The sequence below is a fragment of the Dipodomys ordii genome, unplaced genomic scaffold, assembly GCF_000151885.1.
Source record: "Dipodomys ordii isolate 6190 unplaced genomic scaffold, Dord_2.0 Scaffold9, whole genome shotgun sequence".
NCBI classification, from domain to species: domain Eukaryota; kingdom Metazoa; phylum Chordata; class Mammalia; order Rodentia; family Heteromyidae; genus Dipodomys; species Dipodomys ordii.
Window position 1 is genome coordinate 5,651,306 of NW_012267225.1, and position 20,229 is coordinate 5,671,534.

Sequence of the window (20,229 nt, forward strand, 5' to 3'; positions counted from 1 at the left end):
TGGGCTTGCCTGTCACCATGTGAGGGAATAAGGGAGCTGTTTGTGGGTATGTGGTGGACTTCGTTAAGTGCTTGTATAAAATAACACATTCGACTTAATGTAAGGTTATAAAAATAAGTGATCTTCATGGCCACATAACCAGAAAAGGAGATGCACAACCATGGGTCTTGGTCACTCTCGTTCTGCCAGCCATTCTGCCAAGAGTTTCCTCCTCCCCTTCCTTCCTCTTCCTCCTCCCCCCCACCCATTATCTACTAAATGGCAAAGCCCACAATCCATCATTCAGTCTTGGCATAAGCAGGAGCCAGGGCTCTGGGTTCAGGGGTAGAAGAAAGGACAAACAGGGCGTCATCTTGCAAACACTTAATATCCTCTAGAGATTGAGCACAGTTGGGAGTTGATAACCCTTCCTGACCTCAGACCTAAAGAACACTCTGCTACACGAACCACGCCCCCAGCCTGGCTTTCTCTTGGTATTATTTTCAATAGGTTCTCACATTTTTCCCAGGCAGCAATCTTCTCATGTAGCTGGGATGACAGACATATCCCACTACAGTCAGCTTCATTGGTTGAGATGGGATCTTGCTCATCAAACAGGGATCCTCTTGATCTCTGCCTCCTGAGTAGCTGGGATTATTGGCCTGCACTGGTAGCCAAAATCCACAGGCAAAAGGGCTTCATAAACAAGCTTATTTTTGTGTGCTTCTCTCTGGGAGGCTTCACTATTCATTGAAAACATGTGAGTTTATTATGGTATTTTTTTTTAAGAAATGTACTTCAATTATGGAGCCCTTATTTGTGGGCATACCTTGCTTTGTGAAGACTCCAGGGTAGATTAGCCTGAATTTGAACAAATTACTTCACCCTTTCTTGCTTTTCTTGTTGATAAGGAGAATAATGATCATAGATAACTCAGAGGAGTCATGAACATCAGGTGAGGTATAATAGGTCCATTAATGCTTTTCCCTTTATGCTCGAAATGTAGTCCATAGGTGATGATATTCACCTCCTAACACTGGGCCTGCTATTCCTCTGGCTCAGTGAACTGTGCATAAAATCATGTTCTGAGACGTGGGGCTTCCTCTTGTTTCTCTCATGAGCTGTTGGCTGTGCCCCATGGAGGCCTGTGATCCCTAAGCACTCACAGAGATATGACAGAGCCACCCCCTGAAAATGGGCCCCTCCCAGGCCTCTATACCAAAAATTTAATGTTGGAAGCCACACTATACCTGAAACTTAATTTGAGCTAAGCAAGATTTTATAAAGTCTTCCCATTGAAACAAAAGCAAATATGAGCTCCGGGGGAAACTGATCCACTAGTTCCTTGGAGCTGAGAAATGTGGTCTTCCTATATTTTGTTCCAGTTCCCACTTCGGGATTTCAGAAACAATTGCTCATCCCCTGTGCCTCTGGGGTCTACTCAGAGTCCTGTGAGGCCAATGAAATTCACAACTGGTCAACCAAGAAAAGGCAGGACCAGCAGCCACCTGGATCTCCTTCCTAGGAGCTTGAAGTAGCTCATGAAGAGCAGAAAAGATCTGATGGACTCAGATTCAGCTCCAGCCAGCAACATGCATGAGTGCTTTCTCTGCTGTCTCCAGTGCCCTACCTGGTACCATTTTAGGAAGCCATTTTTTTTGCTGGGTTGTACCAGAATGTGTTTCCATTGAAAACTCGGGTAAAGTTGTGGAGCTGGTACCTGGCAAAGCACAAATCATCCCAAATTAGCCATGGTGATGCTGTCCTTCAGATGCCATAAAAACACACGTAGAATAATGACAGCCCAGAACTGGGCCACATCTTCCTTGCAAACTTATTAGCCGGGCACCCATGGTGGTGCTTTAGGACACTGCTTGCAAGACAAGCTTGGAGGTGTGTCCCTGAAGTTTGCTGGGGTCAAAGAGAGGCTGAACCACAGAGTTCCTGCTGCACCAGCTTTCCAACCCTGCTCTGTCCTGGGCTCCGGCTTCCAGCACAGCCACACACAGAGTCACTACCTGGAAATAAGAAAAAGGATCCCCCTCCTTTGGGACCAAAAGGCTCATGTGTTCATAAGATACATAGTAGAGTCCTCTAGCACTTGTCACTAAGACATCAACAAGGGACTTGAGGTCCCTCGGCTGATAAGCCCAGATCACCCCAGGATACGACAGTAGCCAGGCCCCAGTCTTTCCTCTGACCCTGGTTCATGGCAAGCCCTGAGTCAGTCCACATCCTGGACACCTGACCCACTGGGTCAGGTGATACTTCTTAGCTGCCACATCTGGTCATGACCAGTGGACAGCAGTCCACTGGTCACTCCCCCAATGGCAGAAATACAAGCCAGCAGTAAGTTGGAAAGCTAGGTTAGCAGGACAACCATGGGCAATACAATAATAACAGGGATAAAGGTGGATGTGGGTCATTCAGAGTCCAGGGAGAAAAACACACTTCCAGACAGTACATTCCCTGAAAAGAATGCAGGCGTCAGTGATGAACTGGCCCTTGCTGCATGCTGAGCGGACCCCAGTCTGAAACTAGGGGGATGAAACTCAGTAATTTCCAAATGGGCTCACTCACTGGGTGGCCGTTTGTTCCCTTCTAACAGCAGGCTCCAGTCCCTACGCATCTGTATGAAGGCGCTGTGCTGTTCAAATTGCTCACTTCAGCCTGGCAAGAATCGGGTTGGAATGAATGGATGGGAGCCTCTCACTATATTAACAGGAAGTTCTTTAGAAAATACATCACAATTTCAAGGATAATAGCATATACCTTGCCAACATCAGAATTAGCCATTGCTCCTCGCTCTAGAGTTCCAGCTCTCCTTCTGCTTCTCTCCTACAACACAGAAGAGACCATGAATGATGACCGCCGAGGCAAAGCCCTGCCACTGACCCAAAGAGATATTACCAATCTCATTTTCCCAAGGAGGCTCCAGAAGCCAATAGAAAACATTCTTTGGCCATGAGTTGCAAGAATTGGAAAAGCAATCTTGACTCAAAGAACTGAAGAGCTGAGAAGCCGGTTGATTCGGACCAAGCTGGAAGCAGAATGCAACAGCAGGATGAGGACAATCTTCCTCTAACTGCAGCTATTCCTCTAACTTCCCTGTTAGTAACACCCAGTGACTCAGAGGTCCAGCACTCTCAGTTTGTAGGACAACTACAGCAGTGTTGGATATATAGCACCAAGAGAGAGCTGCTGGAGCCCGTTAGTCAAGAAAGCATCCTGGGTCTGACTCTCACTGGCCTGGTTGAGTTACCCAGTGAAATGGTGGCTTTCTGAGCAGAGGTCAGGCACAACCACCAAGGGCCCCATTTAGAAAGATCTCACCCTTAGGTGAATGCTCTGGCGTCACCATCTTGACATGCTTAATAATTTCTGGACCAGGACATGATATTTTCAACTTGCTCTGAACTTTACAAATATTAGAATCCATGCTGGCTTAGGAAAGTAGGGTTAGGCTAATCAGAGCTTTCCTTAGAGCTTAGAAGAGAGTGACTCTCACCCAACCAATAGGCTATGAGTCAGGAATGGCGGCTCACAAGCAAAGAGAGGGCTTTGTTTCCCAGGGCTGGAGCTGGGAGGTGGAGGGGGAAGGAGGAGAATGAGTATTAGACAGCAATACCAAGAATCTCCATGAACAGAGAGAACCCACATTAGACTCTGGCATGTGAGGTCATCCTACTGTTTCAGCCCGCCTGCTCAGGTGTCTTTGACAATGCATATGCTTTATCATTTGTGTTTTCTGTAGGGGCCTTAATACTAGTGTACATTCCTCAGGGGTTTGTAGTATAAGTAGATGTTTCTATCTTACCATGGAACCAAAATCCACACACGCTGTTTTCTCCTGGGATACCCTCTATTTTGTCCCCTGCTTACTCTTCAGTAAACACTTAGCACTCAGTAGGTGGTAGATACATATGCATCAACTGACTGTTGATGAACAAATGGCTCAGCCCTAACACGGGACCAGGCTACAGCTCCACGCATAATACTGAAACAAAATTAGCCCTCAGCAATTCAAAGCTAAAGGAAATCTTCCCTTTGCACTACTTAGGAAATGTCTGTAGGACAGTTCCAGAGACATTAGGATAGGCCTTCTGATGGTCCATATGTCGGAATTCCTCCAGTTTCTCTTGGTGAACTGAAGTTCCCAGAGATGCTGGTGAAAGACATTCCAAGGTCGTGAGAAAGGCTGCATTCCTCTCCATCACGGAGATTTTACAGGTCATGTCAGCAAATTGTTCATGACCAGCCCTGAGATGTCCTTCAGTAAAGAAGTCTGTTTAATGTTATAGAATTTGGCATTCTACAAGTCTGTTTGCTCCTGCAAAGAAAGATGTTTTTTCAGCATAATGGCTACTTTTGCTTGGCAGGTCTTAGTACTACTTTTTAAAGACAAATAGGAAAGCTCCACCTGCTTGAGATATGCAGAAAAAGATGAACCATGAAGAACACGGTTACATTGTCATCTCAGACAGGTCAAGTTAGACCAGTCGAACAAATTATTCATTACAAAGCTTCTCCCTCTAGTTATACATTGAGGTCATAAAACTAAACAAGGCATCATTTAGTTCCTCAAGTGGTTAAAAATACGGCACAATCTTCAATGCATGCCAGCTCTCACTGACTGGAATTAGCTGAGCTGGCTGGATGTTTGTGTAGAGAATTCTGAAGCTGCCTTTGGTCTCTGTGGAAAGGGAGCAGTGGCCAGTAGGAGGAGGAGGCCCTAGAATCATACCTAGAGCTTTGCAACGCCAAGAGCCTGGCTTTTCTCTCTGAAGTGGAAAGGGCTCATTGCTTCCTGCAGCATGACTGAACATCGGTGAGGATGCCATAGACATGCCGTGGCTCTTCTTCACCGGTGATGTAGTCTGTGGGTGAATTCACATGTCAGCCTCATTGCTGACTAGGTAGCATGCTTTGCCTGGGCCATCGCAGGTCCCCTCTCCCATAGTCCCATCCATTAGACCCTCGGTGCCCAAAGCTCACATCCTTTTCCTGTGCATTACACTTGATTGGAAAACTAAAACTTGAACCGTACATCCTGAGATCCAAGTTCCTCCCCTCCCTCCCTCAACCCTCCTAGCCTTTGGAGTTTGTTCCACACCTATAAAGGGGGACACTAACACTGGCTAACTCCTGTGCTCAGCGCTGCATGAACCCCACATGGTAAGACACAGAAGGCAGGGGTGGCATCAGAGAGAGATGGAGTCCAGGCACCAAAGATCCCTGACTACATGTTCTTAGAGGCCTCTGCCTTCGTGCTCACTCTTACCAATGTCTAAGTTCTCAGAGCAGTGCAAGAGAGCAGATTGCAGTTGAAGAGGTAGCAATTCACGATCCCTCTGCACCCTGTTTTCAGTGTCCATTCCAGATCCTACCTCACCCAGCCCAGCCTGCAGTCCCCTCAACACAGCCTTGTCTCATAATGGTAGGCATGCATGCATACTTCCTGAAGCTTTTGGCTCTCTGATCCCAAAAACATGCACAGGCCCTACTCAGGCAAATTGAAAACATTCATTTGGCACATTTTATCTCCAAGCCATGCAGAATGCAAAGCAAGAGGATAAAAGATGAGTCTCTTAATACCAGAAAAGTAGCTGAAGTACCCTGTGGATGGACAGCCTTTTCATCCCAGTGGCCAGAAAACACATCCTGGCATACCACTCTTACCAGGCAGAGGCACATGGAAGCCGGTAATAACTCAGGGTATTTTATCGCCATGTGTCCTCCAGCTAGGCAGTGAATGGGAAAAACACTCTGGAAACAAAATTAAATAGTTTTAGATCTAATTTTACCAGGCTGAACGAGGCCGCAGATTGATTTTCATGGAATCTAATAGAGAGCGGCACCACGCTGCCATCCTCACAGAAAATCCATCTCCCACATTGTGCTTTTTACTTACTTTGCTGCTCACGAGAAGTAATAAGAAACTAATATTTTACAACGCAATGTGTTTCGCTCTGTAAACGGCCTTTCACTTGAAAGCTGTTGTGGATGCTCAAGCCCAGCCTTGGGTTTGTGTCCTCAAATGCCTGCTTAAGTTTTATTGATAAACCGCTGCTGGGATTTGCTGTCTCTCCCTGCTCTTGCCCTGGAGAGGCACAGGCAGAGGCCGGGTCCCAGGCCCTGGGGTGTCAGAGCCATTCCTTCTTTGTTGTTTGTCTCTGCTTGCCACCCACCCCTCCTCCTTTCCTGCCACCCCTACTCTTTTATCAAGCCCCAAAGCCCTGCCTGTTCTGACTTCATTACCCCTAAAACCACCTTCTACAAAGACAACAAACAAAACTGGCGCATGTACCTGTGCCTGTCTAAGCAATGGGTACATTTAGGGTGAACAGAAGGTGTATGTCACTTGCTCAACCTGTCTGGTCCCAAGATGCTCTGCCTCACCCCTGAGGAATAGCCACCTACTGACTTTTGTTTCTTCTTCTGTTGTCACCGTTGGTCCTAATGATATGACATGGATCAATCTTATATCCAGCATGCCCTCCTAACTTAGGCGTGAGTAAATCCATCTCCCAAATAATATTACAACCGCCACAAATACAGGCAAGTGTATATTTACAGATCGGTGTTGGGGCAGGATTAACCATATAGCTCAAAGATTCCCTGCAGAATCTTTGTAATTATTTCAATTATAGTGGAGCATTCCTTAATAGCTTCACAGGAAGCTGAGAGGTAGAGAGACCTCAAGCAGCAGGGTAGTACAACCCTGCTATCTGACTGAAATCTAACCACTGGGCAAAAAAATGTTAAAATTCTAATAAAACTCAGTAGCTAGAACTTAGGATATTGTTAACCCAAATTCTGTTTTAATCCCATTTATCTAGTTTAAAACTACCGCTTTATCTACAAATCTACCTGCACAATCTTGCTACAGATTCAAAATACCATCATAGCATCTGTCTTTCATTCATCTAATTACACGGGAGATCTTTGTAGGGAGGAAAGGAATGCAATCTGTGAGATGGTTTCCCCTTTCTATCTTTGAACTGTAAGCATCACTCTTTCAAAATCTTAGAAAAATGTGAGGTGATGTCAGTTAGCCCTGGTAGAACATATCTAAGAACTCAGGATATCTCACTAGTATTTGAAGATAGGCACAAAGTCCTAGCACAAACAACAACAATGACAATAATAATAACAACAACCAAATGACAATGACTATGCGTCTTTTTAATTCATTGGCAGGCACTGCAGATGAGGTAGAGGTAGATGGGGCTGGAAACAATCTGAGTTTCCTGTGTGCTGTGGCACCCATTTTTGCATTCAGCAAACATCTCTTGCAGCTCTGCTGAATGCTGAAATCCATGCTGGGTTCTAAGCAAAGACTTCCCTCAGGGAAATCAAGTGGGGTTGCTGGACAGGACCACATGCTTAGATGTTCTTTGGCAGGTTCTGTGATTTCCCAGCAGGCCACCATTCCTATCATGTACCAAGAGACAGGATGACCTGTTTCTTCACAGCAATACCCTTCAGGCTGTGCTGCTGATTTAGAGAGAGAAAGGCTCTTCTTCCCAGGTATACATCTACACTTTCCAGGAAATCAAGGCACCCAAACCATTGCATGCCCACACGTGAGTGTTATGTGAGGCTTGAGGGAAGGTACGGATCTCCATCTCTCAATACCTAATATTCCACCATGGAAACCCCAGGACTCTTAATGAATTATTCATTACCCTAGTTTAAGTATCTCTACAATGGCACACTGTAGCATGTTTTGTCTTGTTTTACCTATGTACCTGAACTGGGTGCTGAGGATCGCGTGGGCAGCGCAGAAGGTTCGTCTGGATCACAAGGTTGAAGGCTCATGGAGGGGACTCCTTGCTTGGTGCTCTGTGGGGACAGAACAATGAGAAGTTTAACTTTGAGGAAAGAGTTGGCACAAAGCAGGAGAGAGCAGGAGGGACCAAGAGATAAATGTGTTTCGTGTACAATTTGGCATGTTAGATATCTTAAACAATATTCAGTTGGTCTTTCAGAAAAGATTTGTCTGCACACTTGCTCTGAGATATGCCACAGCCTGGGCAGTGGGGACTCAGCAGCAATGTCCAAGGCCAGGGAACTCCAGGCCGGTTGGAGCCTAGCATCTACCACATTCCAAGCAAGTGGAAGACTACGGAGGAAGTAGAGCAAGAATGGAGACTTTGGGGCTGAACTGAATGAATGAGGGGGTAGAATGAGGGCATGGCAGACTGTGTCCACCCTCCATTCAGACAGCTCAAACCTCCTATGAGAGATGTGAAGAATGGGAGGCATTGCAGATGAAGTAGAGGTAGAGGGGGCTGGAAAGAAAGGCCCCATCCCACACTCAGTAGGAGTACATTTGCCAGTATGTGCGTCCTCATCTCTGTGATTATTATAGATCATCACACACACACACACACACACACACACACACACACACACACACGGGATGGCAAAGACATCTTTGAGATGTTGCTTTGATCTTGTCATCATCATCTGGTCAGCCTGGGGAAGGGTAATTTAGCAGTGCTCAGCCTACGTCTGGCTGCATGAATATATCAGTCTATTAGCGGGGGTTAAAAATAATAAATATCATTTTCATACATTAACCAGAAGCTCAATTCTAAAGAAAAATAATTCAATTTAGACTTGCAAATGCAGGTACTGATACTTTGACCTGGTCTCTGCACAATTACTTATATGCTCATTGTTCCATTTTTCAGTTATGAGAATACTTAATCCATATAAGAGATGAGAAATTAACCGAATTTCTCACCATGCTGAGGAAGAACATGAACCTTGTGTTAACAGCCTGGCTAACTGAAGTCAATGGAGGACAGGGCGACCTGTTAGAAGGTTCTGTATCTTCTTTCTATTTTCAAATTCAGTGTTTTAATAAAACGAATACAAGAAAGTGAAATAAAAAGAAATATTACACCCAATGTATAAAGTGGGAGAGAATTACTGCAGCTCGTTGAGATCAGTCAGAACTCATGACCAGATGCAGCTGATGCCTGGCAACAGGCACCATGGGCCACATACAAGGCACCACTCAGAGTTTCACATCCTCGTCTCAGTTCATCCTCATGGCAACCCAATGACAATGATGGAGGAGGAGGAGGAGGAGGAGGAGAATGAGGATGAAGAGGGTGATGGGGATGATGAGGATGATGGTGCTGCTGCTGCTGGTATTGATGATCTACAGTTTAAAGACAAGGAAACTAGAAGTTTAAGAAGTCTGGCAAGATCTTGGAGCTTGTACATAGATTGGAACTCAAACTATCCCAAGCAGCCAATCAGGCCTCGACCTACAGGGAAAGTTGATCCAGTAGCGGAAATGGCCCACAGAGGAAAGGACTGGCCTTGTGAGGACACACGGTAGTGGACAAGGGCGAGGTGTGGGCTGTGTTTGAGGAATTCAGAGGAAAAGACCTCAAGTATGCATAAGCATGCTCTTCTCTTGCCAGTCACCCAGCCCAGAGTTGGCCAAGTGAACTTGCAGTGGGGTGCACTTGGGACTATCAGAATCTCAGGTGAAAGGCAGGTGGGGAAGATGGCCAAGTCTACTCAGCCACTCGTGGTGAGGCATGACATCAGCATCTACCGAAGGCTTCACTTCCAGGCAACACCGCCACTTATTGTGGTAGAGTTGTGAACAGTGAGTTGAGAAAAGGCTGTTCAGACTTAAAACAACAGGAGGGCCTGTGCACAGCAAGACTCTTTATTTATGTGTGCCCCTCCCCTTTAGAAGACAGAATTCCTTCCTCCAAGATGGTTCTTTCCCTGCAAAGTTCATGCACTGTTCTTGGTAAGAGGCGAATCTCAATGCCACCAGCCCACGCTTCGCAGATTCTTGAGGAGTGAATTCTTGTGATGTGAATGGAGCCCTACAGGGCATGGGTCACCTGATTCTCCTGCTGCTGCTGACCTTGGACTTCTGTCAGCTACAGGAATGTAGCCATGAGAGACCGCATTATCTCTTCCTGCCTGGATTTCTACATAGCTGCCATGCAAGAGAAAGGAATCAGAACCCGGTACCACAGCTACAATTCTAGCTGCTCAGGAGGCGGATGTCAGGAGGATCACAGAGCTCATCTCATAAGAATCCATCTCAAAAGAAAAAAAAATCTGGGTATGGTAGTAAGCACCTGACATCCCAGCACTGTCAGGAAGCATACATAGGAAGACCATAGTCATCAGGCCCTGTTTCAAAAATAATAAGAGCAAAGGAAAAGAATGGAAGGACAGGAAGCATGGTTCAAGTGGCAGAGTGCTTGTCTAGCAAGTACAAGGTCTTTAGTTCAGATGCCAGTATTGCCAGAATAAAGTGATTTTAGCAAGAAGTGAAGATAAATGGATAAGCAAAATACATAGGAGATGGTCATAATCACTCACATAGAACTAATGTGGTGATAGCTGGATTGGGGATAAGAAATGACTAGAAACTACACTCTACAGAACATGGTAACCCATTTAATATGTGGAGTAAGGGAAATAGAGGCGTGGATCTGGCTCCTGGGTTTCTAATTTGGACCCTGGGTAGATGGTACTAAATAGGTCAGAGAAAGGCTGCACATGCAAGAAACACTCGTTCCGTTTTGAGCAGATGGACTTAGGATTGCGTATAAAGCAATCAGGGAAAATATGTTGAAGGAAGTAAGAAGTTTGGCTTGAGAGACAGAAGCTTGTCAGGGATTAAAGAGAACTTTCAATTGCCTTCAGGCCTCCCCCTTCAAATAAGAACTTTCTTCATAAGTAGGGTGACCTCCTGCTTTATCTTCCAAACTGGGACACTCAGGAGATGAAGAGATGCTTATTAAAGATCACACTGGAATGACAGAGCAAACTGGGACAGGTCAAGTCATCCTGGAGCAGATTGTGCCCCGTCCCCAGAGCACTGGCTCAATAAACAGGACACATCTCCTTTCACCGAACATCACTGTGAACCACAATCTCAATGTCGCTATGAAATCACAACCCCAAGTCCACAGCCAGGTGAAGAAATGTGCCCTACAAATCATAGAAACAGACACTGAAAAAAATAACACGCATGTTTCCCATTCCCCAAGATGAGGGACAGCCTGTGTCCACATGTGCTGGTGTTTGGCCTAGACTGCACTATCACAATGCAAAGGATGGAGATGGAGAATGTGAAGGTGGTAAGGAGGCAGACGCAGAAACATCTCCTTGTCTGATTCCATGCTGGGTAGCATGTATCTCAAAAAACCCTATTTCAGAGATATCAGGGCCTGAGGCACCAGTCAAGCATCTGAGTCAGACACAGTAGGCTAAAGAAACTGTCCGTACACTGCCTCCAGTGATAGCTTCTGGTTTAGGAAATGGATGAGGCCCCTATCTAGAGGGAATGAACTAGGACAATGTGTCTCTAAAATGGAAGTGACATGTAAAAACCATAAATTAGCAAATGGATTTTGGGGTAATATGTCCCTGAAGAAAAGGCCAGAAAATGGTAGAACACCCATGATGAGCCAGAAGTATTGAGAAACTATGGGGAAAAGACACCAAGAAAATCAAGGAGTCTCAGTGTAGGAGCCAGCGTCGTGTGAACATTGACTCTGTAGAGCATTATCCCTTCTCGTTATTGCTCTGGCTCTCTGACTCTTTGGGATACCTATGTAGTTTTACAAAGTTCAATTTGTGTTTCTTCAAATGTTCAGAATTCTGGACCAGAATCACAGTTTAGTCCATCTCCCATGGACTTCCTGGTACATTTAATCATGTCAGAACCAAGTGAGCAATGAAATCTCTTGATCAAAGCCCTAACACCTCCCCCTACACACACACACACACACACACACACACACACACACACCACTAGAGCCTAGGCCCACCAGCTATTGCTGAATACAAGCTCCTTCAGCACCTGCCAATTATCCTCCAACAGAAATAACTGAGTTAACTACTTATGACGGTAGTGTCACTGTTTCATTAAAGTTGTGAAAAGTCAGACCTCTTAGAAGTGACAGTAACTTTGCCCCAGGTCTAGAAAAGAGTCAATAAATATATATGGAGCAGGAAGGAAGACAACAGATGGGAAATCCCCTACAGTGACATAAAAGTAGGACAAGGGGGGTAGTTCGGCGGTGGAGTGCTTGCCTAGCATATGAGAAACCCTGGGTTCCATCGCCCACACTAAAAGAAGAAAAAGAAGAATTACAGCATAATGCACAATTTCCTGGACAAGAGTACCATGAGGAGAGTTATGTGTTTGCAGGAGCATGTCTTGTTTCCTAGTTTGAGAAATATACTGCAGCTTGTGTAAAAACTTTCCTAACTGCCTAGATGATTCCAGAATACAACTGCTGCTATAAACAGATGAGCTCTGCAGACAGTGCTCAGCAGGCTGTCGATGCAGGAGGCATTCCTTGATGGACTAATCCTTAAGAGCCTCCATTTAATTGGTTTTAATGGAAGGAAAATCTGCCAAAGTTGCTTTCTACTCTTCTATTGGGGTCTCAAACAGGAAGACAACCGAGCTCTGATCTTCTCTTCATTCCACCAACCCTCCATGCTGGTACCTTTCAGAAGCTCCAGGCAGAGAAGGGACACACTCTGCCCAGGCTGGATGGCCAGTAGGCTAGACTCCACCACCCAACTTGTCCACAATAATCTTCATTTTGCCCTAGAAACTCACTTGACTAGGACAAACTCAAATGTAGACAATGATATCATACAATTTCTAAAAGGCTCCATTCCCAGATTCTACAATGATGGAGTGGTTCAGAACTTTACAAAACCCCAGAATGCCTTTCTCAGGATCTTCAGAAAGCTATAAGCCTGAGTGAAGTGTGAACATATACCTTTAGAATTTTTTTTCCTAGCGTAAATACACTTTCCTGCAAAGATTCACCTTCGGCTGTCAATCATGTGTCAGACCATCTGTATCTCTGCCCGCTGTTCACATCTGGAAGTGTACATGGAACAATCTGGTATGCACTTGTTTGTATTGAAGCTTTTTCCCTATTTCCAAAAATACACTGAAGCTAGTGCGAATGTGGCATATACTGCAAGCCAAGAATGCCTGTGTGGTCTTGGAGACTATGTAGGCCTTGTGATCATTGTCTACTCCTATGGTCCAGTATTGACCCAGAAATATGCTGTGAGGAAGGGCTACAATAGGGGAAGAACAGGATGCCTTAGAAACAAAACCACAAGAAAGGGACTGATGCCACTGAATTTTGCCAAACAACAATGACAACTATGCCGCTAACGCCTGTGAATTACAAGTCGTGTTCATGCATGTGTGGCTACTGATGGTTCTCAAGGCAGTTAGAAGGCAATGCAAGCATGTGCAATCACCTGGTGTGGTTCTCTGCGAGCCCACGCAACTTGAAAAGGTGCTCAGAAGGTGCTCAGGAGCTGTGCATTTCCAGAGTTCTCCTGGGACCTCAAAGGATGTAAATGGCTCCCACTCTCCACTCACCTACAGCCCCACATAGAGAGCCCAGCACATAGCAGCCAGGGTCAGAGGCTGAATAGCTGGGGCTTGGAGGTCCAACACATCCAGCTGAGTTGTCACTGCAGGGAGACAGGCAGGCAGTATCCGTGTCTTCTGGATCCTTCCTTAGAAATTAGGTGTCAGTGATTCATTCTGAGTTTGAATTCTTTACAGTGTAAACATGGAATGACTATCGGGGTATGTTTCCACTTATCCTCTTTTAGCCATACTGGTTAATCCTCTCTGTCTCTATCTCTGTCTCTGTCTCTCTCTGTCTCTCTCTCTGTCTCTCTCTGCCTCTCTCTCTGTCTCTCTGTCTCTCTGTCTCTCTGTCTGTCTCTCTCTTCTCTCTCTCTCTCTCTCTCTCTCTCTCTCTCTCTCTCTCTCTGTGATCCTCAGGCAGAGTCTATAACTTTCTACTCCTTTTTCAGTTTGTGAAACTCAATCTAATTCGAATTAAAATTTACATTTCCATACCCAACTGTGAGCCTAGCCGAGGGAGACTGAGAAATAGGAAAGACTCTCCTTGTTTAATTCGCAAAGGTTGCAATAATTCTGCCTGGAGATAATTAATAGATTGTCTGATCCTCTATGTCCCTTTCTTCACAGTTTCAAACGTTGGCTATCCCCAGGAAAAGCCGAGAGGACTTGAGAGACATAGGCCTGAGTGGCTCTCTCTATCTCTCTCTTTCTCCCTGTCTCCCTCCTTCCTGTCTCCATTTCCTCTCTTTTCCTCCTTCCTCCCTCTCTTTTTCTCTCCTTGCCTCCCTTCATTTATCTCTTCCTTTCTTCTTGTTCGCATAGTTCATCTCTCACAACCCGGTTTTATGGTCATTGTTCACAGGTGTTCTGGAGTTCCCCAGTTCAAGCCCAAATTTTATATTATCTGCTTTTATATTATCTGCCTTTGTCATACTGGTGATAAGTTACTCAGCATTACTAAGCTTTGAAAGCTTCACTGAGGTTCTGACTCAGTACTCAGAGTACAAGTTGTTCCTGCTGCTTGGGCTGCTCTTCCCTCTCCTGAGGATAAACCCATAGGTATTCTACCTAAGACTACCTGGGTTCAGACACTGGTGCTTTATAAATAACTTCTAGGTCTCAGCCAATAGCTGTCTCCTAAAAGATGCCTTTCAAGGAGCGAAGGTCTTTCTGCATCATTCTGTCATAGACTGAGTCTGACGTCACGTAGTTAGCCATACGCCTATTTGCAATCAGTAAGTTACTAGTTTTTCTAGGACTGCCATAACAAAGTACCACAGATCAGACAGCTTAAATTGGAGATATTTGTTGTCTCCCAGTTCTGAAGGTCAGAGTCTGAGACAGAGATGTAGCAGGGTTAACATCACCAAAGCCCATCCCTCAGCTTCTAGATGATTGCCTTCTCCCCTCATCCTCATGTGACAGTCCCGCCAAGCATGTGTGTGTGTGTGTGTGTGTGTGTGTGTGTGTGTGTGTGTGTGTGTGTGTTCTGATCTCCTTAAAAGGACAGATGGCATTCCTGCCCACCGTAGTGACCTGTTTTATACTATCTCCAAAGATAGTCCTATACTGAAGAACTTGGTTGGGGGTTGGACTTCATCCACTGAATTCTGAGGGGAAACAACTGAGCTCACCAGCAAACTAGCAGTGGATTCTGTAAGCTGCATACCCGTTGAATTAGATACTTTCAGGACTAAACCCATGAGTCTGATCCATCTTTGAAATTGCAGGAATAAAATTCACACCCTACAGTCACCAAAAGGAATCAAACCTTCTGAGTACTTCACAAAACTCAATGGTGACCCAATCATTTTAAAAGTTGGCTGAATCACCTATGTAGTTCATAGGATAGAAGCCTGGAAACAGTGTTTGAAAGTCCAGGCTCCTGAAAATGTAGGAGGCAAGTCCTTTGCCTTTACTCTACAAAATACCTGCACGGAGGATAATCATGTCCCTGCTTCCCAGGGTAACCCACCTGTTCGTACCAATTTGCATTTGTGCTTAGATAGAAGCAACATTGGTGGAGAGACGTACCTGTGTGCGATAAGAATATACGCTTTGGAAAGAAAGTGGGTCAAGTTGAGAGAAGCCATCTGTCAAAGCATGTTTTGGCCAAAGGAAAACATAAGAAGGGTACTTACAAAAGAGGCTGAACTATCGTAGCCCAGGGGTACCAACAGAGTTCTGTGGAGTCCAACTGTCGCCCTTCTTCCCTGGTTATGTAATTGCTCAAGTTAGATGCACAGAATGTTGAAATAGATGTGGAGTACAAAAAGAAAAGTCAAGCATTACAAACCTCACTGTCAGGATTTGAAACAAGGACAAGGCCACAGCATTCAATTCACATATTGTTATGTAGTCAACCTTTCAAGTATTTAGTGCTTTTTAGATGACAGAGTATAAGGTCAATATTGTAGATATTAGATATTTTAGCAAGTGTCTTTTTCACTGAAATTTTTAGTATATGGTTTCACATGAATAATTTTTCTGACACTGCAATATACTAAAAGCTTTTTGTGGGTATTTTTTTTGGTTGTTGTTTTATTGTTTTGTTGCTCATAGGGCTTGAATTCAGGGTCTGGGTGCTGTCCCTGAGCTTTTTTTGCTCAAGGGTAGCACTCTACCACTTTGAGCCACAGCTCCACTTACAGTTTTTAGGAGGTTATTTGGAAATGAGACTCTCACAGACTTTTCTGCCCAGGATGGCTTTGAACCACGATCCTCAGATCTCAGCCTCCTGAGTAGCTAGGATTACAGGCATGAGCCACCAGCACCCAGCTTTGTTTTTGTTGTTCTTGTTATCATTGTTGTTGTTGCTTTAATTTTATCCTAACAAAATGTGTTGTTATATTGTTTGTGAATCATGCCTTCTTTTCATTCACAAATACAGGTTACAGGAAATTAGTGTGTCCCCAAAGTCACCATTATTTTGTGCATTGGTGTCCAGTATATTTACTTTGCAATTTCCTAGTGTACAATTTGGCTGAACACTTTCTGAGTCACTGAGGTTGGTAAGGCCTGATGTTTGTTATTCTGATCTTGCTCTCAACCTCCAGAACTACTACTACATCAGCTGTCATGAACCAGCTCTCACTCTGAGCTACTTTCATACACACTTGTCTTGATAAGTGTCTAAGGGTGGTTCTAAAGAGCTTTATCTTTGAGGTTGTGATTTCTCCTGTTGCAGTGGGTAAGACTTTAATACATCTGTGCTCACACATCTATAAAGTAAGGAGAAAAGAAAAGCAAGAGCTAAACTCCTGATAAGTGGGGGGCATATGTGGATATATAATCCATTCTTTTCTAGCAGACATCTTCATTTAATCTCTATCAGCCTGCATTGTCTTCTTTAGATATGAAATAATACTTTATGCCATCTCCTACTTTCTCTTCTCTGGATTAAACAAGGCTCTGAGATTTGATGCCCACCCTTTATTTTCTTGTCTAATCATGACTTTTGCTTTTTAATATTTTAATAATGGAGACATGATTATGAAATGTATGCACAAACTACATATGTTACAGTTCCATGACAATGCATACACATTTATAGTATAGCTCCTTCTTTAAACACAGTGTTTTCTTCCTGCTGGAAAGATTTCTTGTACTTCTTGCATCCACTTTTCCAACCTGCCCTGAGAGGTAGCACTCTTCCTTTTCTCATCAGGAAGCATTTTTGTAAAGTAGTCATTTAATTATGTAATTATTTTATTTCACCATGAAGTACTTCAAGCTATTCTGAAACATTTTAGAAATGCATTCGCATGGCATATGTTTCTTTTGTGACTCTATTTTTTGCTCAATATAATGCTTTTGAGACACATCCACATCATAATATATTTGAATAGTTTGATTCTTCTGCTTCTTATTTTTCTTTATGCTATTATATTGCAAAAGTACACCACAATTCATTTATTCATTCTCCTGTTAATCAACATTTGGGGTATTTCCAGTTTGGAACTGTGATAAATAAGTTGCTATAAATATCCTTGAATATAAATGATCTATTTATCTTAAGTAAATATCTAGAAGTGGAGTTGGTAAGCCATGGGACAGATTGTACACTTAAAAGCCAAAACATTTTCAAAAAATTTAAGATATATTAATATATGAGTTCTGATTATCTTTACCTCTTTCTCACTTTTATCAGCCTCAATCTTTTTGATTTTAGCCTTTCAAGTTGATCTAATTTGCATTTAATTTGCATTTTCCTAGTATCAGTTTTTGAACATTTATGATATGCTTATTGGCTATATGTTTATTTTTCATTGTGAAAAATATTTTCCCATTGTTTATAGTTGGATTTTTTGTCCTTTCTCATTAAACTGCAAGAATTCTTACATTCTGTATACAAATATATTCTGGAATGTTCCCTATTCCTCCTACTCAATGGTGTGAAAATCATGGCTTTGGATTTGGGAAGGACAGAGTGGAGAACTGGCTCTCCTTTTCACACATTATTATTCTTAGCATGGCCTGTTTCTGGGTCTACTATTTATTAATGAATTGCACATAGTTATTTCTGGAGAAAACCCATATAATTTACCCATATAATTTTTCTCTGACCCTGACCCTAAATTTCACCACATGACTCTTCTTGCAGGAAAATGTTTATAAATTTATGACTGATGAAACACAAGGAAAATAAAGTAAGAAACAGGGAAAATTCTGTTTTCCTAGTTTTAAGATGAACAAATCACAGGAAGATTGAAGTTTGACAAAGGCAAGGTCAAAAAATTTTATAGCCACCTTCAGGAGAAATTTTCAATTTAGAAGAAAAAATAGAAAATAACTCCTTAAATAGCTTTTGCATCATTTCATGTGCATATTGGCCATTCATATCTCTTCCTTAGTGAAATGTCTGTTAAAGTCCTTTCAGATAAACAATTGAATAATTATCTTGGTTTATATATGTCATGCATATACATGCACTAAAATAAATTGATGTTCATCTGAAATTTAATTTTAGCAGGGTGTCTTGTTTTATTATTTGACAAGCCTAGCAACAGCACAAAGTGAGAACTCTGATCAACCTGAAACCATCTTTAAATATTTTACAGTTTTGCTAAGTTGGGCTCCGAAATAGTTTAGAGTATTTTATGGGTGTTCAGCTGGTATCCTTGCTTTATTAAAAAAAATTGTAATTTCATTTTGAGATCCTTCAGACTAAATCATTTGAGCTTCACACTCGTTGTGTAACATTATTGGACTCCCTTAATGAAATTATAACTCAAGCAAGATATTTCATTCTCTTGTAGTAAATTAGCTTGGTCTGTGAGGGAACAGTGGGGCCAAATCCCTCTCCGGGTTGATGCTTCTTGTTTGGTAGAATGAAGAAGGAGCAGGTATTTCATATTTGAGTTATTTATTGTTCTCTTTGTGTGAATGCTATATTGTTGCCTGTCCCTCCTGGAAACAACAGCTGTTAACAGGCTTCTGGATGAATTTCAATGTGAACTCCTGGCCTCCAGAAAGCTCAGCTAAAGAGAAAAACCTGCTCAGGCTCACAAGAGAAGGCACATGCACCGAGCTGGGTCCAGATGCCTGAGGGCTAAGGACACATAAAACCACCAGCGAGAAATCACGTTTATATCAGGGTATACAATACAAAAACAGGAGCACCGAGATACACGGGTCTCTTCTGTAATAACAAGCAGGCCCGAAGCCGTGTTACAAACACAGTAAACTCGCTAAAACATCAGCCCTCCGGTAGGGACACCACCAATAGGAGATGAACACGGCCCCAAAATAGTACAACAAAACCCATAAGAGAGATACCTGAATGAATACCAGAAACAATTCCATTGCAAGTCTGCACCAAATTGGATAAATAATGGTAACATTCCCCTCTATAGTCTTCAAATAAATACCATGTTAGGTCTCACCGAAACGGTGGAGAGTGGAAACCTGCGGGGCATGGGTGCAGTCACTTGAGCTGGGGGCGACCCTGTGCTGTGCCCCCCCACTGACTCTTCTTCTGTAGACATGGGTTCTGCATGGAGAAGGACACCCAACTTCTGTGGTTTCCTGTAGTCAATGGAAAGCTTTAAAACAAGGAGCTTTTCTATAGGAGCCCTTACAATTCCTGCCATCTCCCTGTTTAACGAAGTTGCTAGAGCTGTGGTACAAACAGGTTTTATTGACCATGAGTAGTATTCCCAGACATAGTCCATTTCTCCAATTGTGTTCCACCCTGTGTCTGGAGCCCAGGATCCTGGCCTTTGTCCCAGGGCAACTAGAGTTGTGCAAAGGGTAATCAATAGTGTCGGTTACACGCCCACTACTCTACCACACACTGTCCTCCATCCTTACTCCCTCCTGATTCATTTATTTATTGCTACTATTGGGGTCTGTCCACTTGCTAATCAGGTCCTTTTACACGTGAGCCAAGCACTCTGTCCTTTATGCATTAGTTATTTTTTAGAAAGGGTGTCAATTCACACACACACACAGCTAGCCCCTCATCCTCCTATCTATACTTCTCATATGTTTGTGATCACGTGTATGTCTCACCATTACCAACTTGTCTGAGATGGAGTCTCACTAACTTTTTGCCTGGGCTAGCTTTGAACTTTGATCCTACCAAACACTGCCTCCCAAGTAGGTGGGATTACAGGCATGAGGTCTTGCCCCTCTAGGCTGAGTAAAGTGCCCTTTACTCTCTTCTCTTCCTTCCAGTACTTCAGCTCAAACACCTCCTACAGGTTGTTTTTGGCAATGATTTTCATTAAGTCTATTTTTTCCGGGCTGGGAAGGTGGCTCAATGGTAGAGCGCTTGCCTTGCATGCATGAGGCCCTGGGTTCGATTCCTCAGCACCACATGAGCAGAAAAA

At 43.6% G+C, this 20,229-nt stretch overlaps 1 protein-coding gene across 1 annotated transcript in view; it reads left to right on the top strand.

Moving 5' to 3' along the window:
* The first annotated feature begins 8,896 nt into the window (after nt 1-8,896).
* Nucleotides 8,897-20,229, top strand: part of Adarb2 (adenosine deaminase, RNA-specific, B2 (non-functional)) — a 141,184-nt gene continuing 129,851 nt past the window's right edge. Inside the window, exon 1 of the mRNA XM_013009220.1 lies at nt 8,897-9,320. Coding sequence (XP_012864674.1) covers nt 8,897-9,320 — 424 coding nt within the window. The remainder of the gene's footprint in view (nt 9,321-20,229) is intronic.